This window comes from Polyodon spathula, chromosome 14 (genome assembly GCF_017654505.1).
Source record: "Polyodon spathula isolate WHYD16114869_AA chromosome 14, ASM1765450v1, whole genome shotgun sequence".
Classification (NCBI taxonomy): Eukaryota; Metazoa; Chordata; class Actinopteri; order Acipenseriformes; family Polyodontidae; genus Polyodon; species Polyodon spathula.
The window spans coordinates 20,665,851-20,691,588 of NC_054547.1; the positions used below are offsets into that span (position 1 = coordinate 20,665,851).

Genomic DNA, 25,738 nt, shown 5'->3' on the forward strand with positions numbered 1-25,738 from the left:
TACATCTGCATCTAATTTCATTTTGTATTTCCTTTAGGATATGGAAATACATGGCACAGAGATATTTAGCTATGACATACAAACTCCATTGCCATATGTGCCACACACATCTGTGTTGGGCCAGGTTACATGGAACTTATAAAAGGGATGATCCTTGTGGGATACTCACAGACAAAAAGCAGGTCAACATGATATAACCAAAGGGACTTAAACAAAGGGATAATTCAACTTTGATAAATCAATTGGAATATCAGCTTAAAGGACAGAAAAAAAAACTGGGATGCATATAATATGAGTGACTAAACTACCTGAACTTCAGCTTCCTATATTTTATTGCATATACCTGAGCTTAAAAAAAAAAAAAAAAAAAACAATTACCAAGGTTTGAACTTGCAACATAACATATTTGAGGAGCATAGAGCTTTAGCCTGCTGCACCACTGGGCAGTTGATGAAATGTGTTAATTTTTTAAGCTTACATCCATCCCTGATCAGCTTTTGCTGAAAACAGGTTTCTGCTCGATTCTAGAAATGCTCTATTTCCTGTTTGAAAATTTCTGGTTTCCTGTTTGGTAGAATGTAGTGATCCAGCCAGATTGTTCCCCCAAGAACTGATCTAGGATCAGTGAGAGAAACAAAAAGCTCACCTCTGAGTTCTAGCAGCAGATGGCGGGAGCCTTTCTCGAGGCTTCGGCCCAGCAGCAGTCAACCCCAGGGCCCAAGCTCACCGCCGAACTCCAGCTGCTGATGACGGAAGTTAGTCTCGGCCCCCTAGCTCAGCGGCAGCCCGCACTCAAGCAATGAGACATGGACACTGCCACAGCTCCGAGCCACACTGGCGAGCGTCACTCTCGCCTCATCAAGCCGGGGGAAGTTTAGCGGGACATCACACTGGGAAACTTACATGACAAAGTTCCAAATGATTGCCCGGTTCAACGGATGGACGGTTTCAGAAAAAACAGCCCACCTGGTAACAGCTCTAGACGGTCTGGGGGAACAAGCGTCACTTGACCTGCCCTATGGACAAGAATTGGAATTTGACACATTGTGCATTGCCCTTCAGCATCGCTTCGGAAAAAGACTCCCTGAACTAGAGCTCTATGACCGGCTATACGCCAGGAAAAAAGGTTGGAGAGAAGCTGGGCACCTTGGCTGCGGACATTGAACATTTGGCATGCCATGCCTTCAAAGACACGCCACCTGATCACACCGAACAGCTTGCCTTCGACCTATTCATCTGTGGCCTCTTTCCTAGCGAGCTGTGCTGCCATGTCCGTCTGGCCCACCCAAGCTCCGTCTCTCAGACACTTGAGAAGGTGGAGGAAATGGAGAGCATCTTAATGGAAGAGTTCAGGGCCAGACGCCATAGCGGAACCAAAACCGTAGGGGGAACCCGAAGGGAAGGCCGTCTGTGCCACCCAGCCCGCAGAGCCAGAGCAACCATGGAAACCACCAAACTGCCAACAGTATCACCGGCCCTTCACCAAGTCGAGACCCCAGCTTGATGCTACTAAGGCACCACAGCCTCCCAATCCGCCGGGAAACGCCAGCGGTTCGGCATAGTGGAGGAACTGCCAACCCGTCTTACAGCACCCTCCAAATCATTTACCCTTGGGTTCATCAGGTGTATGGGACAAGGGAGAAGCCTGCATATCCAGTGCCAGCTTAACAGGTTCCAGTTACAGGTCTGGTCGACACCAGATCCACCATTAGCCTGTTATGCCCCGACACCCTTCCTACGGACAAAGGGGGGAACCTAGAAGTGTGGCACCCCACTACAGCCAGGATTAAGATAGTCACTGGCCAAATGGCACCCATCCACAGCAAACAAGTTCTACAGATCCGTCTGGGGGACCTCCTATTGGCCCACAAATTCTGGCTTGCTGACATTGGGGACCCGTGCATCCTAGGCTTAGATTTACTCTCTAAGGTTAGAGCATGTTTGGACTTAGGCACCTCAGTCCTCCGGATCGGCCACCACCATCTGCCCATGGGGTCCGGAGCAGAGCTGCTACCAGGGGTCCACGAGACACTGGGCCTCCAACGACATAGCCCTGTCACAGACACCACCGAAGCCATGCTCCGCCCCGAGCAAAGGGCCGCCGCAATCATGCCAACTCAGACTGAAAACTTGCCTACCATCGGCACCGACATTGAACCCCTGGAGCTGGAAGGAGCAGTAGCTGAGCTATGGAAATATAGCCGCATTTCGGCCTATCTTCCAAAGACCAGAAGTCACTACGCCACCTCTTGCATGAGTTCTGCAATGTCTTCTCCCCTAACTCCCAGGACTATGCCCGCACCAGGTTAGTTCTACACACCATTGACACCGGCTCCACATGCCCAATCCGCGAACGGCCTCGCCGCCCGCTACTGGCCAAGAAGGAGGCTGCTGAAAGGATGATGTGAGAGATGGCTGCCGCCGGATTCATCGAGCCATCGGACAGTCATTGGGTGGCCCCTGCCCTCTAATAAATAAGAAGGACGGGATCTACCGGTTCTGTGTAGACTATCGCCAACTCAACGCGGTCACCCGCAAGGACTCTTACCCACTTCCCCGGATCGATGAGGCCCTAGACTGCCTCTCCTGGTCTTTTTGGTTCAGCTCCTTGGACCTCCAGAGTGAGTAGAGGCAAGTGGAACTAGGTGCAGCTGCACGTCCCAAAACGGCTTTCTCCCTCAGACAAGGGCTGTGGCAGTTCATGGTCATGCCCTACTGACTGTGCAACGCTCCCGCTACCTTTGAGCGTTTAATGGAAACAGTCCATCAGTGGAAGTTAGTCGGACAGCGACCTCGTAAGGAGAACCTTGCCCGTCTCTCCCCCACAGTCAAGGTGCTCTATGGCCAATGGGAAGGTTTGGAAACCAAAGAAGGCATCCTGTACTGGCGAGACCCTGCCAAAGACTCTCACCGCTCACACAACTCGTAGTTCCACAGAACCTCCAGCCCGAAGTCCTCTGAGTCATGTATGGCGGCCCTGGTATTGGCCACTCTACACTGCAGCAGTAATAAGTGGGGGGTACCCCTTGAGCTAGTGGGGATCGATGTCCTACGCCCATCCCCCTGCACAGATTATGGCAACTGTTACATTCTCGTGGCTATGGACTACTTTACGAAGTGGCCCGAGGCGTAGGCGGTGCCCGATCAAGGCGCCACCACCTGTGCCGATGCCCTATTGGAGTGGATATTCTGCCAGTTCAGGGTCCCCAAAGAGTTACACAGCGACCAGGGAAGAAACTTTGAATCCCAGGTCCTTTGTAGGGCTTGTGACCGTCTCGGTATTCGCAAAACCCAGACAACGCCTCTCCACCCTCAGAGCAATGTGTTGGTAGAGCGTTTTAATACAACGCTGTCGACCCAGCTGGTGATCCTGACCTCCAGACATCGACTGGGATATTCACTTGCCCTTGACACTCCTGACTTACCGGACTGCCACCCATGAATCTACGGGCTGCAACCCAGCAGCCCTAATGTTTGGCCATGAGCTGTGCACCCCAGTTGAGATACAGTTTGGGAAACTACTGGAATCGGAGTTGAGGGAGGGCCAGACCGGAATATCTGACCACTCTCCAAGAATACCTGAAAACTGCAACTGAAAACCCTTTATCAGATTGTGGTGCTGCATGGAGACCATCTGTCTCACTACCTAGGAAATAATTCCAAGGACCCCGTAGCTGACCACCCATCCTGGCAAAGCCCCCACACCGATACTGCTCGTGCCTTGCTGGGCTCAGAGCCTGCCCACTCTGGGTCTGCACCGACCAGCCGCTGCCGTGTCGTTCCCCCCCTGAGCCTGACTCCGAGCCTGCTACGACTGGGACCAGACAGCAGACCGTGCACCGGAGCCAGCATAGGCAGCCAGCTCGTTTTAGTCGCTGACTACTTGTTTATGTCCAGCCGGGATGGCTGGAAGTGGGAGGCAATGTATCAAGCTGGACCTGAAGCTAGAGCTACCGTCCTCTGTCCGACGGCTTCGGGACACTTGGTGTAGAGACTCATTTGCATACACCAGAGCAAAGAACTATGGGGAGGTACTCGCTCTGTTGCGGGGTCCCGTTCCCTGATTATTATCCAAAATTATAAATGTTATTGTGTTAAAATTGAGAAATGTAGGTCAGTCACCGTCATGTCGCCGTCTAGTCCACATATGCCCCTTCCCCTCTGTGCTGTCTGTCAGTGGTTTGTTTTCCCCAGTCTCTGTTGTGAAGATGTGCTGTGTTTTTAAGGATTGCTGGGAATTAAATAAAAAGCTCTTCTGCTAAAGATTCATTGCAGTCTCTTTCATTGAACCCATGCAAGCAGAAATGCTAGAATACCTTATCATTATGAACCTTATATTTATGAACACATCTAGCATTTGCATAGCAGAAACACCTTATTTAAATAAAAAAATAGGTGTGGGACACATTGCTGCTGGTCCAGTTAAAAACCCAACTGTATAAATGGGTAATTGTATGTCACAATTGTAAGTTGGCCTGGATAAGTGTGTCTGCTAAAAAATAATAATAATAATAATAATAATAATAATAATAATAATAATAATAATAATAATAATAATAATACGCGTGCATGGTTAGTATTTGAATGGGAGACTGCCTTGCATCATAATGATAAGGTATTCTAGCATTTCTGCTTGCATGGGTTCAATGAAAGAGACTGCAATGAATCTTTAGCAGAAGAGCTTTTTACTTAATTCCCAGCAATCCTTAAAAACACAGCACATCTTCACAACAGAGACTGGGGAAAACAAGCCACTGACAGACAGCACAGAGGGGAAGGGGCATACATGGACTAGACGGCGACATGTCGGTGACTGACCTACATTTCTCAATTTTAACACAATAACATTTATAATTTTGGATAATAATCAGGGAACGGGACCCCGCAACAGCACGACTACCTCCCCATAGTTCTTTGCTCTGGTGTATGCAAATGAGTCTCTACACCAAGTGTCCCGAAGCCGTCGGACAGAGGACGGTAGCTCTAGCTTCAGGTCCAGCTTGATACACTGCCTCCCGCTTCCAGCCATCCCGGCTGGACATAAACAAGTAGTCAGCAACTGAAACGAGCTGGCTGCCTATGCTGGCTCCGGTGCACGGTCTGCTGTCTGGTCCCAGTCGTAGCAGGTTCGGAGTCAGGCGAGGCAGGGGGGGGGGAAATGACACGGCAGCGGCTGGTCGGTGCAGACCCAGAGTCGGCAGGCTCTGAGCCCAGCAAGGCACGAGCAGTATCGGTGTGGGGGCTTTGCCAGGATGGGTGGTCAGCTACGGGGTCCTTGGAATTATTTCCTAGGTAGTGAGCCAGACGGTCTCCATGCAGCACCACAATTCGATTCAGGGTGCAGAGTCTCACGCGGTAGACCACCTCTGTCAGACGCTCAAGGACTTGGCAGGATCCTTCCCAGGCGCTATCCAGCTTAGGGCTGAGTCCTTTCTTGCGCCGCGGACAGTACACCCAGACCAGCTCACCTGCTTGGAACCCTCGGTCTTGGGCATGGTGGTCGTAGGCCCGTTTCTGTCAGACTCTGGCCCCCTGTAGATGTTCCTGGGCAAAGGTGTGAGCAGTTTTCAGGCGTTCTTGGAGAGTGGTCAGAGCGGTCTGGCCCTCCCTCAACTCCGATTCCGGTAGTTTCCCAAACTGTATCTCAACTGGGGTGCACAGTATATATACGGTAGTTCTTCATAAAAGTTAGAAAAGCTTGTCGGAAACAGCATCTGTGCTCCTGATTGGAGGGTTGTGAGTTCAATCACAGGTGTGGGACACATGGCTGCTGGTCCAGTTAAAAACCCGACTGTATAAATGGGTAATTGTATGTCACAACTGTACGTTGGCCTGGATAAGTGTGTCTGCTAAAATAATAATAATAATAATAATAATAATAATACGCGTGCATGGTTAGTATTTGAATGGGAGACTGCCTTGCAATAGCAGATACTTTAAACTTTTCTTTGGCATTTTACTCCAAGATGGACGTCGAGGATATATGCAGGTAAACAGCGTTTAACCACTTTGAATTTGGGCAATATATCTTTTAACCACTTCTCATATAAGGGATACAGAGTTTACTCACTTCTACTCTCCTGTGATGTGCAAATCCTGTGTTAAAGACAATGTATTTTAACGGTGAGCGTCTGTGTTGTGTTCAGAGAATGTGAGCGGAGCGAAGCGGTGACAATTCCGTTCACTGCTCATAACAATATCCTCCGCTCTAATCCGCTCCCCTGCTCCAGACAAAATGTGTATATATATATATATGTGTGTGTAAATAAACTAGTTGTTTTTCCCCCAATCGTGTTGCTGATTGCAGATGAAAAGATGTATTGCACATTCAGAAAGGAATATCATTTAATTGTCCTTATAAATCATATACCTTGACCCAACCGAAATAATAATATTAAAAAAACAACTATGCAAAAAAGCCGACATAAAGTGCTCAGAGAAGTTGTAGTGGTGGTTTAAAAGATTAGCTGCATTACTGCTTGTTTAAAATGAAAGGGACTGTGCCTTTAATGATTCCGGCTTCACCCTCTAGAGGGCAGAGGTCAGTTTACCAGCACAAAAGGACTATGTGTAACCAACCAACCAACCAACCACAGCTAAACTTTATTAAGCACCCCAAAGGGAAGCTAGGAAGGTTCCAGAGAGATTGTTAGCCGGCAGGGAAATCCAGGAGCCACAGCTTAAGGAGTTGGGTAACTAAATAAACTTGGAGTTGAGAAAGACAGTTTGTTATATTTAAAACGGCCTTAAACTAAAACATTCAATGTGCTTGTGGGCTGTTGTGACTGTGAATTATTGCATTCTACACAGGAAGAAGCCTAAATCTGGACTTAGTGAAATTACAGAGACTGAACTGATTTTATTTAAAAGTTACATGACTATTTCCTAACATTTTGTGGTGTTATCTAAAGTATAGGTTACATAGACTGATTCCAATAAGCATTGTCTTTTTGTTTGGTTTTATTTTAGAATTATTAAAAGGGCAGTTTTGTTGTAAAGTTATAAATAAAAGTAAGAAATAATTATCAGGGGCAGCTGCAAGTTGGAGACAGTCTAAACAAGTGAAACTCTTTATGTAAGTGCTCTTCCAGTGATAAGGCTACTGTGGATGTCGGTGCACTGAATAGGTTTGTTGGTTTTTATGGGTTTGTCTCATTGATTGTAACCAATTGTAAACCTGTGACTCCCAGTTTCTGTGCTGAACCAAAATATTTTATATTAAATAAGCCACTTAATAATCAAAGTAACAGGGTTAAGTTTAATAAATAATACACCTGATGTCATTTGATAGGTTTAAGAACATAAGAACATAAGAACATAAGAAAGTTTACAAACGAGAGGAGGCCATTCGGCCCATCTTGCTCGTTTGGTTGTTACTAGCTTATTGATCCCAAAATCTCATCAAGCAGCTTCTTGAAGGATCCCAGGGTGTCAGCTTCAACAACATTACTGGGGAGTTGATTCCAGACCCTCACAATTCTCTGTGTAAAAAAGTGTCTCCTATTTTCTGTTCTGAATGCCCCTTTTTCTAAACTCCATTTGTGACCCCTGGTCCTTGTTTCTTTTTTCAGGCTGAAAAAGTCCCTTGCGTCGACACTGTCAATACCTTTTAGAATTTTGAATGCTTGAATTAGGTCGCCACGTAGTCTTCTTTGTTCAAGACTGAACAGATTCAATTCTTTTAGCCTGTCTGCATATGACATGCCTTTTAAGCCCGGAATAATTCTGGTCGCTCTTCTTTGCACTCTTTCTAGAGCAGCAATATCTTTTTTATAGCGAGGTGACCAGAACTGAACACAATATTCAAGATGAGGTCTTACTAGTGCATTGTACAGTTTTAACATTACTTCCCTTGATTTTAATTCAACACTTTTCACAATGTATCCGAGCATCTTGTTAGCCTTTTTTATAGCTTCCCCACATTGTCTAGATGAAGACATTTCTGAGTCAACAAAAACTCCTAGGTCTTTTTCATAGATTCCTTCTCCAATTTCAATATCTCCCATATGATATTTATAATGTACATTTTTATTTCCTGCGTGCAGTACCTTACACTTTTCTCTATTAAATGTCATTTGCCATGTGTCTGCCCAGTTCTGAATCTTGTCTAGATCATTTTGAATGACCTTTGCTGCTGCAACAGTGTTTGCCACTCCTCCTACTTTTGTGTCGTCTGCAAATTTAACAAGTTTGCTTACTATACCAGAATCTAAATCATTAATGTAGATTAGGAATAGCAGAGGACCTAATACTGATCCCTGTGGTACACCGCTGGTTACCACACTCCATTCTGAGGTTTTTCCTCTAATCAGTACTTTCTGTTTTCTACATGTTAACCACTCCCTAATCCATGTACATGTGTTTCCTTGAATCCCAACTGCGTTCAGTTTGAGAATTAATCTTTTGTGCGGGACTTTGTCAAAAGCTTTCTGGAAATCTAAATAAACCATGTCATATGCTTTAACGGTAAAGAGAATATTGGCACAGACGGGGAGGTGTAACAAAGTTATCTAATTGAATTTGAAGACGCTTTCTCATTATTATTGTTTGGTACTGAAAACATGCGTACATTTCGAACTTTGCATGTGATTCCTATCAAATTAGCTTCATACAGGGCTTATTTGTATGTGAATATCTCATAGGGAGCTCAAAGCAACCCACAAACACATATGAGTGAGTCGACGGGGCTGGCAGACCACCCTGGCTGTACTAGTGTATGAACTATCCTTAATTTAAGAGTGCAGAAAATATAAACTGTGTTCACAGCGCTGTATGGTGCATAACTGCAGAACTGTATAAGAACAATAACCGCAGACAGAGGGACACACACACACACACACACACACAGGTGACGTTTCTCACATTTTTATATGGCACAAATGCAGCTCCACAATCGGGAAATATATATATATATATATATATATGAAGAGTTTAGATGCAAAATGCGATATACACTATTTGCACCAAAACTGAGCTAAAAGCAGGATCATTCATCTCACAGTGCCTACTTTCTGATGTTCAGTGTCCTTTGTCTTCAAAACACTCTATTCACCACGTTAAATACAACTCAAATTATCGTTTCTTTCCATAACTCACTATACGCCAGGCTTCTAATTTATCAAAATCCGACATATCCACTGAGCCAGTACATTATCACAGTTGTGTTACTGTATTATGGCAGAGCATAGTAGCGTATTTAATCTTGTAAATTGTGATTTTATGATTAAATGATGAATAAATAAAAAAATGCAGGGAAGTCAATTTTCTAACAGGGTGTAGCAATGGTGAATAAGCATTCAAATAATTCATAGAAAACTGTCACTTGATCAGAACTGTGAAACCTTCCGTTATCTCCCTTGCAATGCCAACCCCGCTTATTGGTGTTTTCCATTTGTGTTCTCCTTCTGCATGGGATGAGAAGTTTATCGTTTGTATTTACTGAAATGCGTTGCATCTTTAGAAATAAGTGTAAAGTCATTTTATAAAAATGTGGAGATTTATACTAGGTTATAACCCTGACTGAAGATGTCATTAGCAAAGGGGGCCAGTTGTACTAACGAGGTCAAACAATAGGTCACGTTTTACTAAACATTTTAAAACCAATAAACAAACAATTACCATAATTAACACTATCATAGTATTTTGCTTAAAACATAATAACACAATATTCATAATAAAGTTGAGTTCTTATTTATAAACAGTGACATGTTTATAGCTTGGGACTCCCTGTCTGTAGCTTGGTGTTGTTTACATTAACTTCAGCATATTTTAAGTGATTGAAAGCTGAAATTGCTTTTTTAAAACACTTTTCTTCTACCAATAAGGTATTGTTAAGCGATAATCAGTTTGTTTGAAAACCAGCCTTTAATCATAAGAACATAAGAAAGTTTACAAACGAGAGGAGGCCATTCGGCCCATCTTGCTCGTTTGGTTGTTAGTAGCTTATTGATCCCAAAATCTCATCAAGCAGCTTCTTGAAGGATCCCAGGGTGTAGGCTTCAACAACATGACTGGGGAGTTGATTCCAGACCCTCACATTTCTCTGTGTAAAAAAAAAAATGCCTCATATTTTCTGTTCTGAATGCCCTTTTGTCTAATCTCCATTTGTGACCCCTGGTCCTTGTTTCTTTTTTCAGGCTGAAAAAGTCCCTTGGGTCGACACTGTCAATACCTTTTAGAATTCTGAATGCTTGAATTATTTCGCTGCGTAGTCTTCTTTGTTCAAGACTGAATAGATTCAGTTCTTTTAGCCTGTCTGCATATGATATGCCTTTTAAACCCGGAATAAGTCTGGTCGCTCTTCTTTGCACTCTTTCTAGAGCAGCATTATCCTTTTTGTAGCGAGGTGACCAGCTGAACACAATATTCAAGATGAGGTCTTACTATTGCATTGTACAGTTTTAAGATTACTTCCCTTGATTTAATTCAACACTTTTCACAATATATGCGAACATCTTTTTGGCCTTTTTTATAGCTTCCACACATTGTGTAGAAGTTAACAAAAAACTCCTAGGTCTTTTTCATAAATACCTTCTCCAATTTCAATATCTCCCATATGATATTTATAATGCACATTTTTATTTCCTGCGTGCAGTACCTTACTCTTTTCTCTATTAAATGCCATTTGCCATGTGTCTGCCCAGTTCTGAATCTTGTCTAGATCATTTTGAATGACCTTTGCTGCTGCAACAGTGTTTGCCACTCCTCCTATTTTTGTGTCGTAATGTAGATTAGGAATAGCAGAGGACCTAATATTGATTCCTGTGGTACTCCACTGGTTACCTCACTCCATTCTGAGGTTTCTCCTCTAATCAGTACTTTCGCTGATAATAGGTGCACAGATGGCGATTCCTTGTGCTGGGATAAAATAAGGTTCTGCACAGTGCAAATAAATCACCTGTTCTGTCACATGCTTTACAAGCAGAACCTTTATTGCAGCATTTAAAAATATAAAATCCATTTATACAAAAACTTCCAGCTTTCTTGAAAAGAATCTGAGTTTCCCTTGTTTTTCTTTTGGATTTGTTTTGCTCTCATTAGTATCTAGAGTAGATGCAGCATCTGTCAGTTCTGGCAGATTTTATTGTACTTGCTGAAGTGGTTTTCTCCCACTGCTAATTAAAACAAATAGCCACTAAGCTATTTCATCCCGAGGGCTCAACCTGTGTCATGTCTACTGTAGATGCCTGTAACCAGATCCAGACTGCCATGCTTGATCGTATGCCTGGAGAGAACAGTCATCTAATGGACTGTGGACTGCCCTTTTAAATTCCAGAGAAATGTGCTAAAAAAAAATGAACGCCTACAAAGCTGACTGCAGTCGTACAGCTGGACTGGAAACTACCAACGAGTCAAAATAGGCTGCAAACTGGTGCCTAGCAAAAACATTGACATTGCCACTGGTCTCAATGGGACAATAGGGAATCTTCAAGGTGTTTCCTACTATCTGGAAAACACAAGTATGGTCAAAACCATAACCATCTCATTTAACAATGGAGTCACCCATACCTTTTCAACGTTTACGAACAAAGTTTGAAATCATGGACAGAGTCTACGTTGTTCGAGAGTACTTCCTAGTCACTGGTGCTCATTCAATCACCATTCACAAATGCCTGGGTAAGACTCTAAAACAGTTAGGATGGATCTTGGTAACTTCATTTCCTCCTATGGCCAAAGTTTCATTGTTATATCTTTAAGCATCCTTTCATTGCACTTCATTGTTACATCCTTAAGCGATGTCCACCTTATCAACTTTTTGACCCCACCTGCATTTAGGCACCTCAAACTGCAGTTGCAGAGTACAATAGGCTCAGAGGGATTTATTGCCCTAAGTTGATAATCTTGAAGGAGACCAATGAGAACGAACAGGAGAGGACCCGGTAGTAGTCGTATACATCGGTACAAACAACATTGGAAGAGACAGACCAAAATCCCTGCAAAACAAATTCAGAGAGCTAGGAAGGAAATTAAAAGAGAAAACCAAAACTGTGGTATTTTCTGGTATACTACCGGCACCTTGCAAAGGACCATATGGACAGCTGGAAAAAATTAATCTAAACGCATGGCTGAAGATGTGGCGCACAAGGGAAGGCTTCACCTATCTTGATCATTGGACCACATTCTACAACGAGGGCTATCTGTATTGACGGGACGGACTGCACTTATATAAAAAGGGAACCAGTCTACTCGGAGAAAAGATCCTCGAGCAGGTTCAGAAGCATTTAAACTAGAAAGGAAGGGGGGAGAAATCAACAAAAAAACAGAAGGGAGACCGCATCAAAACAAGAACAACAACTCAGGTAAGACAACCATTAAATGTATTTATCTAAACGCTAGAAGTATCAGAAACAAAATTTTAGAACTTGAAGCTACTGCACTAACAAGTAACTATGATGTGATAGGTGTTACAGAAACTTGGTTGTCTGAGAGTGATGGGGACGAATATAATATTTGTGGGTATACACTGTATAGGAAAGACAGGCAGGACAGAAGAGGAGGAGGGGTAGCACTATACATAAGAAACAGTCTTGAAGCCCAGGTGTTAAACCTGGACAAAGAAAATAAAGCCGAATCAATATGGGTCAGAATAACGGACAGAAATTCAAAGGGCATAATAATAGCAGCATGCTTATAGACCACCAGATTCAGACGATGAGCAAAATAATCTGTTATACAATGACATTAGAAATGTGTGTAGCAAAGGAGAAGGCATACTAATGGGGGATTTCAACTTCCCCCATATAAAATGGGAAAACCCAGTGGGGAGCATGACGGATGAAATTGAAATGATGGAAATGACAAATGACTGCTTCCTAACAATTTGTCAAGGCACCGAATAGAGGGGAGGCATGCCTTGATTTAGTCTTTTCAAATAGCGAAGATAGAATAACTAAAACAGAGGTCAGAGAACCACTAGAACCACAGACCACAACATGGTGTCATTTGAAGTGCTTTTTAAAACCCCAAAAGTAATGACTAAAGCAAAGGTTTACAATTTTAGAAAAGCAAACTATGAAGGTATGAAACAGAGACTAACAGAAGTAGATTGGAGTAAAATAGAGAAAACATCAACAGAAAAAGGATGGCTGTTCTTCAAGAATGTAGTACTAGAAGCATAAAACAATTATATCCCTAAAGTAGACAAATCTAAATGTAAAACTAACTTGCCAAAATGGTTTAATAGATCAATTAAAAAAAATATTCAGCAAAAAAAAGGCACTTTACAGAGCGTTAAAAAGAGACCAAAAAGAAAGTACACAGAAAGAGTACACGGAACTGCAAACGCAAGTCAAAAAGGAAGTTAGAAATGCCAAGAGAGAAATAGAAATAAACATTGCTAAGGGAGCTAAAACCAATTCCAAAATGTTTTTCCAATATTACAACAGCAAGAGAACATTCAAAGAGGAGATTAATTGTTTAAGAGATACAAATGGCAAAATCAATAGATGAAGAAAAAAAATAGCAAATATATTAAAATGATTACTTTTCACAAGTTTTTACAAAGGAAGATACTGACAACATGCCCCACATGTCACCCAGTTCCTATCCAGTTTTAAATAACTTTAGCATAACCGAGGCAGAAGTGTTAAAGGGACTAGGAGCTGTTAAAATAAACAAATCCCCTGGACCAGATGAGATCCTCCCAATAGTACCAAAAGAAATGAAAGAAGTTATTTACAAACCGCTAACCAAGATCATGCAACAGTCTCTTGACACAGGGGTGGTCCCGACAGACTGGAAAATTGCAAATGTAATACCGATCCACAAAAAGGGAAACAAAACTGAACCAGGTAACTACAGACCAGTAAGCCTGACTTCTATTATATGCAAACTTATGGAAACTATAATAAGATCCAAAATGGAAAATTACCTATATGGTAACAGGGTCCTGGGAGACAGTCAACATGGTATTAGGAAAGGGAGATCGTGTCTAACTAACCTGCTTGATTTTTTTGAGGATGCAACATCGATAATGGATAATTGCAAAGCAAAAGTTTTTGACAAAGTCTCGCATAAAAGATTAATTCTCAAATGGAACACAGTAGGGATTCAAGGAAACACATGTACATGGATTAGGGAGTGGTTAACATGTAGAAAACAGAAAGTACTGATTAGAGGAGAAACCTCAGAATGGAGTATGGTAACCAGTGGAGTACCACAGGAATCAGTATTAGGTCCTCTGCTATTCCTAATCTACATTAATGATTTAGATTCTGGTATAGTAAGCAAACTTGTTAAATTTGCAGATGACACAAAAATAGAAGGAGTGGCAAACACTGTTGCAGCAGCAAAGGTCATTCAAAAAGATCTGGACAAGATTCAGAACTGGGCAGACACATGGCAAATGACATTTAATAGAGAAAAGTGTAAGGTACTGCACGCAGGAAATAAAAAATGTGCATTATAAATATGATATGGGATATACTGAAATTGGAGAAGGAATCTACGAAAAAGACCTAGGAGTTTTTGTTGACTCATCTAGACAATGTGGGGAAGCTATAAAAAAGGCCAAGATGCTTGGATACATTGTGAAAAGTGTTGAATTTAAATCAAGGGAAGTAATGTTAAAACTGTACAATGCATTAGTAAGACTTCATCTTAAATATTGTGTTCAGTTCTGGTCACCTCGCTATAAAAAAAGATATTGCTACTCTAGAAAGAGTGCAAAGAAGAGCGACCAGAATTATTCCAGGTTTAAAAGGCATGTCATATGCAGACAGGCTAAAAGAATTGCATCTGTTCAGTCTTGAATAAAGAAGACTACGCGGCGACCTATTTCAAGCATTTAAAATTCTAAAAGGTATTGACAATGTCGACCCAATGGACTTTTTCGACCTGAAAAAAGAAACAAGGATCACAAATGGAGATTAGACAAAGGGGTATTCAGAACAGAAAATAGGAGGCACTTTTTTACACAGAGAATCGTGAGGGTCTGGAATCAACTCCCCAGTAATGTTGTTGAAGCTGACACCCTGGGTTTCTTCAAAAAGCTGCTTGATGAGATTCTGGGATCAATAAGCTACTCACAACCAAACGAGCAAGATGGGCCAAATGGCCTCCTCTCGTTTGTAAACTTTCTTATGTGCTTTTGCTTTCAGAATCGCCGTTGTTAACCCCCTTTCATGTCTCTGGTTAACCTGATCCCAGATAGATTCAATAATGTTTTCATGTTTTATATTGCTTCCAGTAGTGGTTATAAATCCCCTGCGAGCCCATGTAGCCATGTAATCATAAGCTACTCCAAAACATACCTACTGTCAGTGTAAAGACACACATTCTGGTCGTGGTTTTGGTGTAGAGCCATAAGGAGAGCTATTAGCTCTGCCTCTTGTGCTGAACACCCTCCATCCAATTTTCCTGTTAACAGAATTACATTAGATCCTTCTCTGGGTGACCAGGTGGCCCACCCTGTAACAAACGCTCTGTCTCCTTCCGACTGTAATAAACCACAGACCACAGACTGTAATGTATAGTTAGACTGTTGGCTGCAACCTGGAGATGGAAATCATGATCTGGGCATGGAATTCCTAATGCAGGTGCTGAGCAGATTTGCTGTTTGAGGGTTTCAAAGCCCTTTTCAGACTCAGGGGTCCATTCTAATTCATCATACTTTTCAGGTGAGTCTTGAGTAATGTGTATAGACGGCCTGCCGAAATGGCATAATCCTCTATATACTCCCTCACATAGTTTGTGGTTCCTAAGAACTGTCTGAGATCTGTTACTGTCCATGGTTTGGGAATCAACGTGAGAGCCTGCTTTCTGTCTGGACTCATGGCCTTACTATTGTAGTTAGCACATGTCCTAGATACGTTACCTCTTCTTGCAGCGATTGCCTTTCTTTGGATTACCCTTGGATCCCTGTTGTTGCAGTACCCGCAGAGTGTCCTGTAGGAGCGATCGTGCTTCTGTGAGGGAAGAACTGCACAACTGTAAGTCATCAACATATTGCAATATAGTTAAATGTTGGTTGTTGTCTACGGACCGTATTGCCTTTGCCACACATTGATGGAATATCACTGGTGAGTTGTGATACCCTTTTGTACACCTTTCATGGTGAATATGAGCTTCCATTGATCCTCGGTTCGGATCACCAAACTCCAAAATCCATTGCTGATATCAAGTACAGAGAACCAGCTTGCTTCAGCTATCATGTGCGGGCTAGCTACTATTTGTGCTGTTTTTGGCAAAGCCTGTTTAAGTCTCTGGTAATCAATTGTTAGTCGCCACTTGCCTTCCCCTTTAGGCACTGGCCAGATGGGGCTGTTTGTGGAGGAGTTACATTCCACCACAATCCCTTGGCCAGTAAATCAGTAATAATGTATTTTACTGCTGCCACTGCGTCTGATTTAGCTGGGTATTGCTTTTGGGGAGGGTGGGTGTCACCTTCAATTGCAATAAGCACGCCCACAGCCTTCCCACAATCATTTGAGTGTGTCGCCCATACTACCAAGTTCATCCTCACAAACTCCCTGACAGTAGAGCTGAGTGCTTCTACTTCATAGTACTTAATAGCAGTTATACGCCATCTTACACCATTCTGATGAGTCGCATCACTAACCCCCGAGGATAGTGTGCAAGCCCCAGTGTCAATTATCAATTTCAATTGTGACATAACATCCAGTCCTAAATGTTCCCTTCATGTGTTTTAGCATGATACATTTCAACTAGCGCCGAATGTGTTCCAATTACAAACTCTACCGGTTTAGTTTAAATGCAATCTGTGTTCCTCCGTTAACTCCTTCAATTATTACATATTGTTTTGTTAAAGGGACATCACATCCAAATCAGTGATTGTCACACACGCCCCTGTATCAACTTACATTTTACATGGGTGGCCTCCTACCTCCGTGTCCACAACCATCCTTTCATCCCCGTCATCATTACCTCCCGTCTTTGCTCCAACTGAGGCCAGCGCACATCACTCCCCTAGCTGCGCTTGCAGCCGTCGCAACATTTTTATGTATTCACTATTTTCAGCTCTTCCGCTGTTTCAGACTTTCCTGTAGCCACTGCCACTTTCCCAACAAATTATCTTTAAGTATCAATACGGTCATGTGATGAGTCAAAGGGGTTTCGGTCTGTAATTCAGCCTCCCGACAGTAGAAGGCATCAAACCAACTCGGGACTTACCTTACCAAGATCTCGTGACCATGACGAAAGTTATCTTTATGAGGGGCGGCACCTTGGTGAGGGGCGGAAGTACGAGTATCTAAATTCCAGCCATTGGAGTCAAGTGAATGATAAGGACACTTGTCAGTTGGGGATTGGTGTTCCACTGACTACAGAGGCGTGACGTTGCATACTAAAGGGAACGTACTACTGTGTTCGGGGTCGGTCCAAAGGAAAAATAGGCGGAGTATCGGGCGGAGGGACAAACGAAATTTGAGCAGCGGGGTTTTTGAATGGGGAAGTGAAAATTTTACTAATATTTCTTTTGTCTTTTTTTGTTTATGTCCGGGGACGCCAAGAAGACAATTAAGGACATTTTTCACTACCTGTTTTTGGGATTATTACTCCAGCACCCCCTCCCTCACACCGTTTTGTTTTCTTTCTTCTTTGCTGGCTTCCATTCTCAAGCTGTGACAGATCCTGTCCCTTTTCACAGTCTGAGCTGCACTGTTTATGTGTTCCCATTCATACTCATGTAAAGATCACATAGTGTTAAACACCTGCCTTTTCTAAAATGTTGCTTTATCTTTTGCTTAAACAAAACCAATCTAACCCAAGCAATTTATTAATAAAATTATCATTCCAAACTGACTTCTTACCAATATAATTTTCCAATATGACACGTTTCTCTACTTTGTGGGTTTTATTAATGATTTGTTTTCCTTTGCACCTTAAATTTACACATTTGTTGGTGAGCGGATGGACTTTAACTAGGGTTTTATGCCAATACCCTCATCTGCCCCACTTCGTGACAGTTTGTGTAACAGGTTTTTCCTATTAACAGGTTGTCCTGACTCACAAATAGGTCAACATGTAATAGCCAACAGACAAACATATATTACATACATATGTAACATCCAGTTCAGAGACCGCATATTATGCTCAACTGTTACCTAAAATATGACTATAGACTTATGTGTATAATCTTCAGAACCATACAGCTTGCTGGCCTGACCAGCCACAAACACAGTACAACACAAACACAATATAACTGTCCTTTACCACACACACACACAAGTATCTCAGTCACGAAAATATTTTTAATATTCTCATTTAGATCCCTTAAGTCTGTTTCAGGTTTAGTTTCAGGATTGCAGTTTTCAACAGAAGAACGCTGTAAGCTTGGTAAGTCCAAGCGATGCCCTCAGCAGCTTTTACTCCAGGTACTTCCTGGTGCCCAAGAGGAATGGCAGTTTCAGACCTATTCTGGACCTCAGGGTCCTCAATTTGTTCCTCAAACAGAGGAAGTTCAACATGTTGACAGCACAGCCTATTCTCCGTTCTGTTCAACCGGGCGACTGGTTCACATCGATCGACCTGCAAGACCCCTACTTCTATGTCCCGCTCCATCCCGCGCACAGAAAGTATCTGTGTTTTGCCTTTCAAGGCAACACGTATGAATTCTGCGTGCTGCCATTTTGCCTCTCGCTGGCACCCCGATAGGCTAGTTTGTGTGCATTCCAAAAGACGCGCAGAGGTGCACACAAAACAGGTCACAGATCACGTGACGAAGTTAAGGCTCTCAATACATCAACAGAAGAGCAACTTCATACCGTCTCAGTCCACAGTGTTCCTGGGGATCAAACTGAACTCTGTGAGCATGCTTGCCTCACTGTCGGAAGACAGGATTCGGTCATTGGAGGCCACACTTTCACTATTCAGAGAGGACAATCTCCTACAGGTCAAAATGTATCAAAGGTTGCTGGGGCTGATGGCAGCCACCTTGAGAATCCTTCCACTTGGGCTGCTGAGAATGCGCCCCCTTCAAGCCTGGGTGTACCCGGTCTGGTGGTGGCTCTGTCCTGGCAATCTGCGCCTCGGATCCCCTCACAGAAAGGAAGTGGTCACTACAGATGCCTCTAGACTGTGCTTGGGGAGCGGTCTGGAATGGGAGAGGAATAAGAGGTCAATGGAAGGGACATTGGCAGCGAGCGCACATAAATGCCCAAGAGCTGCAAGCAGTGAACCTGGCGTTATCAAATTTTTGCCAGCAGTTAGTGCACAAACATGTGCTGGTCCAGACGGACAACACTACAGTGGTAGCCTACATAAACCACCAAGGTGGCCTGTACTCACCAGGTCTTCACCACACAGCACACAGACTTAGAACATAAGAACATAAGAACATAAGAAAGTTTACAAACGAGAGGAGGCCATTCGGCCCATCTTGCTCGTTTGGTTGTTAGTAGCTTATTGATCCCAAAATCTCATCAAGCAGCTTCTTGAAGGATCCCAGGGTGGCCTCCTCTCGTGTCAGCTTCAACAACATTACTGGGGAGTTGATTCCAGACCCTCACAATTCTCTGTGTAAAAAAGTGTCTCCTATTTTCTGTTCTGAATGCCCCTTTTTCTAAACTCCATTTGTGACCCCTGGTCCTTGTTTCTTTTTTCAGGCTGAAAAAGTCCCTTGGGTCGACACTGTCAATACCTTTTAGAATTTGTTGTGAATGTTACTCTTATTCTGTTTTATTTTCTTTGTCCAGGTTTAACACCTGGGCTTCAAGACTGTTTCTTATGTATAGCGCTACCCCTCCTCCTCTTCTGTCCTGCCTGTCTTTCCTATACAGTGTATACCCACAAATATTATATTCGTCCCCATCACTCTCAGATAACCACGTTTCTGTAACACCTATCACATCATAGTTACCTGTTAGTGCAGTAGCTTCAAGTTCTAGATTTTTGTTTCTGATACTTCTAGCATTTAGATAAATACATTTAATCGTTGTCTTACCTGAGTTTTTGTTCTTGTTTTGTTGCGGTCTCCCTTCTGTTTTTTTGTTGATTTCTCCCCCCTTCCTTTCTAGTTTAAATGCTTCCGAACCTGCTCGAGGATCTTTTCTCCGAGTAGACTAGTTCCCTTGTTATTTAAATGCAGTCCATCCCGTCTATACAGATAGTCCTCGTTGTAGAATGTGGTCCAATGATCAAGATAGGTGAAGCCTTCCCGTGTGCACCACGTCTTCAGCCATTCTTTTTGATTAATTATTTCCAGCTGTCCATATGGTCCTTTGCAAGGTGCGGGTAGTATACCAGAAAATACCACAGTTTTGGTTTTCTCTTTTAATTTCCTTCCTAGCTCTCTGAATTTATTTTGCAGGGATTTTGGTCTGTCTCTTCCAATGTTGTTTGTACCGATGTGGACGACTACTACCGGGTCGTCTCCTGTTCGTTCTAGGAGCCTGTCCACGTTCTCAGTGATGTGCTTGACCGAGGCTCCCGGAAGGCAGCACACTGTTGTAGTAAGGGGGTCCAAACTGCGAACTGAACTTGCTGTGTTTCTCGATATGGAGTCCCCAGCAATCATGACCTCCCTTCTTTTTGCTGCCTGGTCACCACTGTCAATAGGGTCCTGGATGTTGTTCCTTTCATTCTCTTGTTGTTGGTTCTGCTCATCAAAATTCTGAAGTGACTCAAATCTGTTGGTTGTTTTGATTTCTGGTGGTGGTGTTTGACGAAGTTTCTTTTTTTCCCTGCTTCTGCCTACCTGAACCCAGCTGTTCTGACCTATCTCCCTGGTGGCTTTCAGTCTGTTAGGGGTGATGCAGACTTCCATGAATTGTGGGTGTGCCAGTTCCTCAAGATCCTGTTGCTGTCTCACTTCTTCCAGCTCCATTTCTAGCATACTTACTAGTTTATGCAAATCCTGGATCGCGCGGCACTTTACGCACACTTGGTTTAGCTCCGCTGGGTTTTCTCGGATTTCCCACATCAAGCAGGTGTCACAGATTACAGGCTTGAAGACCATGTTGAGGGTTTTTTTTTTGAAGTTTAGTTTCTTCTGCAGCCGTCAACCTGCTTTCAAACTGCTTCGAAACTGCTCTGTACTTTTCCACGCCTGTACTTCTCCCACTCGCTGTCGCTGGCAAGACTGCCTCGTTTAACTGCGTTCTTCAGCTGTGCTGTTGGCTCCTCCCCTCGCCCGCGTATCAAAACGGTGCTGAATTTGAATCAGCTGCTCCGAGTTTCAGCTTGTTTGTTATCAGAAAAACACACGCGTCTGTCTGACTTTGAGCTGCTGCTATGTTTCCCCAATGTCCTCTGTTTTCTGATTAAAGCAATTCAAGATGCAATTTCTCCTTTCTGCTTCGAAACTGCTCTGTACTTTTCCACGCCTGTACTTCTCCCACTCACTGTCGCTTCCACTCGCTGTCGCTGGGAACTTGTGTCTTGGTTGCACAGAAACTTACGTTCCATCAGGGCAGTTCACCTTCCTGGTGTGGACAACAAGGCAGCAGACCTCCTGTCCGGAAGAGCTCCAGACAGCTCAGAATGGAGACTGCATCCTCAAGTGGTGAAAGAGATTTGGGAGAGGTTTGTACTGCTCGAGTCGACCTCATTGCCCCCTATGGTTCTCCATGGAGAGAGACGGGGGGGGGGGGCCCTGGGAGTAGATGCGCTAGCCCACCCCTGGCCACAGGGGTTCTTGTATGTGTTCCCTCTGCTACCATTATTACCCCTGACACTAGAGAGGATCAGGGTGGAGAGAGCACAGGTTTTGCTGGTTGCACCCAAATTGCCAAAATGCCCTTGGTTTGCTCTCCTCCTCGACATGTTGTCGGGTCAGCCATGGCAGCTCCTGCCAAGCAGAGGGGTTATTATGACACCCGAACCCAGCCCAGCTCCAACTCTGGGTCTGGCCATTGAACCGAGCCATCTATTCAGACAGGGTTTGTCAGATGCAGTAGTAGAAACACTACAGTCTGCTAGGACGCCGAGCACTAGAGCCCAGTATTCATATATGGAAAGTTTTCCAAGACTGATGCATTACTGAAGTTCACGATCCTGTGATCTGCCCTATTGAGACAATAATAGCCTTCTTACAACACCTGTTTGATCCGCTTCCACTCTGAATGTATACCTGGCAGCAATATCAGTGTGCCACAATAAAATTGACTCTGTGTCCCCTGGGGCACACTTCCTTGCAGTGCAATTTCTTAAAGGGACTCGCGGGTAGCATTATGAACAAATCCAGCCTTTTTGCCAAAGGTGGTCTCATCATTAACCAACCAGTGTTTTTGGAAACTTTCAGACCTCCCCCGCACGAGTCAGAGGAGGACCGTAGACAGCACACCTTTGCCCGGTCCGGGCTCTGCTCTGTTACCTGGATAGGACACTGTCCTGGAAACAGTCCAACCAGCTGTTTGTCTGCTATGGGTCCTCCTCTATGAGCTTTGTAATGCTACTACATAGACAGGTAGTCAGACATTTGCACATTTTTACCACCGTGATGTTGCAAACCGAGCGAGGCCCTTTCTGGGATCTAGGGTGTTGCAGACGGCATGCCCTTAGGCGTCATGAGGGCTCTGAGGCTATCGCTGTGAGGCTGTACTGTCGGTAATCTGGAGCCACGGCAGCTTGGTTACATCTTCCCATTCGGTAATGGTGGTCATTCCACTTGAAAGGGAACGTTAGGTTAGTACCATAACCCTGGTTCCCCGAAAAGAATGACAACCATTACCCTTCGAGGTCATGTCCCCAGCTGACCTCTGATTTCGAAAGAAAATGGCAATATGCTACTGTGAGGACAACACTCTTCAACAGGAGGTGGGAGGGACTTCCTCCTCACAGCAGGGCCCTGATAGGGCAGCTTTTTATATATGCTCAGTGATTGGTGCTCAGAGAGGCCTTCCCATTAGGTAATGGTTGTCATTCTTTTCACAACGATCACCGTAGTGTGTGATTTGATTTTACAATTCGAGCACGATAGTATTGATTGTTTGTGTTTGTTTTATTAGTTTGATGCACTGAGATTTTGATTGATTTATTGATTTTCAATAAGTTTGTGTGCTTGTGTGGTTTTGTTTAATTAGTTTTTTTGTTTGTTTAGGATTCCCGGGCGATATTCCTGCCAGTGGCGCCGGGAGCATTAGCATTGTATTACTATTTTGTGTGTTTTCTTGCAAGGAGTACGACCTCTCCTAGTGGACGTAAGTGGTACTACCATTGCCTGGCTACAACAATCATTGAATTTTGTCTTAATTCTTTTCAATATTTTTGTTAATAAAATCGATTTTTATACTTTAATACCTACCTCCTTAGTGTTCATTTAATTGAAGGGACTTCAGTGGGGAACCTAACCTTAACCTTCTGGGAGTTAACTTTTTCTATTAAACTGATTGGGTTAACTAGTATTTTGATATTGGTATGTTGGGGCTCCTCTTGCTCCTGTAAATGTAAGATGTGGCGTAGTCAAACCTTACTCTTGCAGTAGTAACTAAGTTGCCCCGCGCCACTAAGGGCCATATAAGAAAGATAAATACTGTAACTGATTAGAAAGCCTTCTTTGTTCTTCTCCAAGTTTTCTCCATTTACATTGTAGATGCCATAACGAGTTACTGTAAATGAGATACAGTTTTAGCATACATATTTAATAAAGTACACATTTATTGAAATGTTTTTATAATTAAAAGTACAATGCAAATCGGACTTTTTGTGAACGTGCTATGAAAAAAAAATTCCCCAATGTATAAATTTGCCGAATTCAATACCAGCCAAATGTTCCCTTTTTTTCCGGTATATTTAACTTAAAAGAAATCTTTATGCTGACACCTCGAGTCATGTCAAAGTTTGTAGAGGGCACTGTGCATCTGACTGGTGCTTTTTAAGCTTGCATATTTTTGGAGGAAGTCTAATGCCATACATGCCAACAGTCAACAGTCCCTATATGGTCGGGTCAGTCCTGATATTTTACCCATATATATATATATATATATATATATATATATATATATATATATATATATATATATATATAATATATATAACCCAATGGTGTCGTGCACGTTTTTTTAAACAAAACAACAAAAAAAAGCAGTGACATACAGAGAAGCCTCAGGCATGTTGCATTTTGTATTTATTTATTTATTTTTTTTTTTACCAGTATATGTATGCAAATGCGTGTGTGTGTGTTTTAAGGAGGGGGGTGGGGGGGGGGGCGTCGTCGTCAAGTACCACAGACAAGAGGAAGGGGACGCGGCCCAAAGGTTTGACAACCGCTGGACGCAGTACTGCCTACGTGTTTCGTGTCCTGTAGTCAAATGTTTGCCTCTGTCACGTGCCTGCTGATTAAACTTTATGTTTAAAGATGAATCGGTTTCTCTTTTTGTATCAGCACAGTAGCACAGAAGCTAACCCTGACTCGTTGGCGCTGTAAACAGTGAAAGCAGTCCCCTCTGCTCGGTAGGTCAGTGCTGTGTTTACAGAGCACCTTGCACTGTGTGTGTACACTGGTGTAGCCTATTGGTGGGCCCCTCCTTTGTGGTGAGCTGAGTGGAAAAAAAAAGTTTCTATCACTTTGAGAGTGCTCGCGCCCACCTCTTGTTCGCAGGGAAGGAAACACACGAAAATGGCGCAGCATAACTGCTCTGCCACGTCTCTGGCTCTCAGCAGCAAAAAAAGCTATGCGCTCCTCACAACACCCGGACTGTACTTCCTCACTATAAGCAGTTTCTTTCTGGTCTCCCCCCCGGTCGCCGAAGCAGGTCTCTACTCGCAGATTGACCAGGTCGTGGTCTTGATCTCTGACGGTATCGACTCCCAGCTCTTTAACTCTTCCAACGCCTGGCTGGTGGAGTTCTACGCGTCTTGGTGCGGGCACTGCCAGCGGTTCGCCCCTGTGTGGAAAGCTTTGGCTAGCGATATTACAGGTGTGTTGGTTTGTTGTTATTATTATCATTATTGTTATTATAGTCGAAGATTTTAACATCGTTTTATTTTAACTGCTTGTGTTAAAAAAAAAAAAAAGAAGCGAAACTAATACGTCGTTGTATAAAACAAATACTAGTGGCGTTGTTAGTGATGCTGTCATTTTAATTCTAATGTGTTCTTGTAGTAATGATTGCATTACAGTTATTTTTCTTTACAGTAACCACAGGATTGTTTTCTGCTGCTGCATGTACTAATGCTGCAGCCTCAGTTTAGTGAATGTACCCTGATAATCGTTTCAATGTAGCCAGCTGTTACAAAACACGGGATGAGCTCAAGCATCATTTTCTGATTACACCGTATAATAATTTTTTTGTTGTTGTTCCTGGGTAGTAAGTGTTATTTCCTAATTGCTTATGCCTCAAAAGTATATAAAATGGCTATTATTCCCAACAAACTTTGCTTTTGTGACCAGGACAGTGATATTTCAAAATATCACTATTTCCAATGGGAAAACGGGCAAATGTGTGTCTTTTCGTTCACATAAAGTCAGAAAAAAACAACATATGAATCCAAATTAACATGTATTTATACTAAAGTAATACAAAAATGACTACAAAAGATTTAGAAGTGAGTAGTTTTTCGAGATTTACGATTATACTGGTATTTACCGAAATAGTGATATTTTGAAATATCACTGTCCTGGTCACAAAAGCAAAGTCTGTGGGGAATAATAGCCATTTTCAATTACTTTGGAGGCATAAGCAATTAGGAAATAACACTTACTACCCAGAAACAAAAATTGTGTTACATAGTGTATCAACCCAGACATTCATTGTAATAAAAGTTTAGCCGAGTTCAACATGGGCAGCGCTGTCTCGAGGGTGCTCGAGTCCTGTATGCCAGTTAGATTGCTACGTGCTGC

The 25,738-nt window shown here is 43.1% G+C and overlaps 1 protein-coding gene across 2 annotated transcripts in view; it reads left to right on the plus strand.

The window, feature by feature from the left end:
- The first annotated feature begins 24,272 nt into the window (after nt 1–24,272).
- LOC121326738 (sulfhydryl oxidase 1-like) overlaps nt 24,273–25,738 on the plus strand; it is a 156,271-nt gene continuing 154,805 nt past the window's right edge. Inside the window, exon 1 of one of the 2 annotated variants that reach the window (XM_041270173.1) lies at nt 24,273–24,815. In XM_041270173.1, the coding sequence (XP_041126107.1) occupies nt 24,515–24,815 (301 nt within the window). In that variant the 5' untranslated portion in view covers nt 24,273–24,514. The remainder of the gene's footprint in view (nt 24,816–25,738) is intronic. The other variant, XM_041270174.1, reaches the window with a different exon arrangement.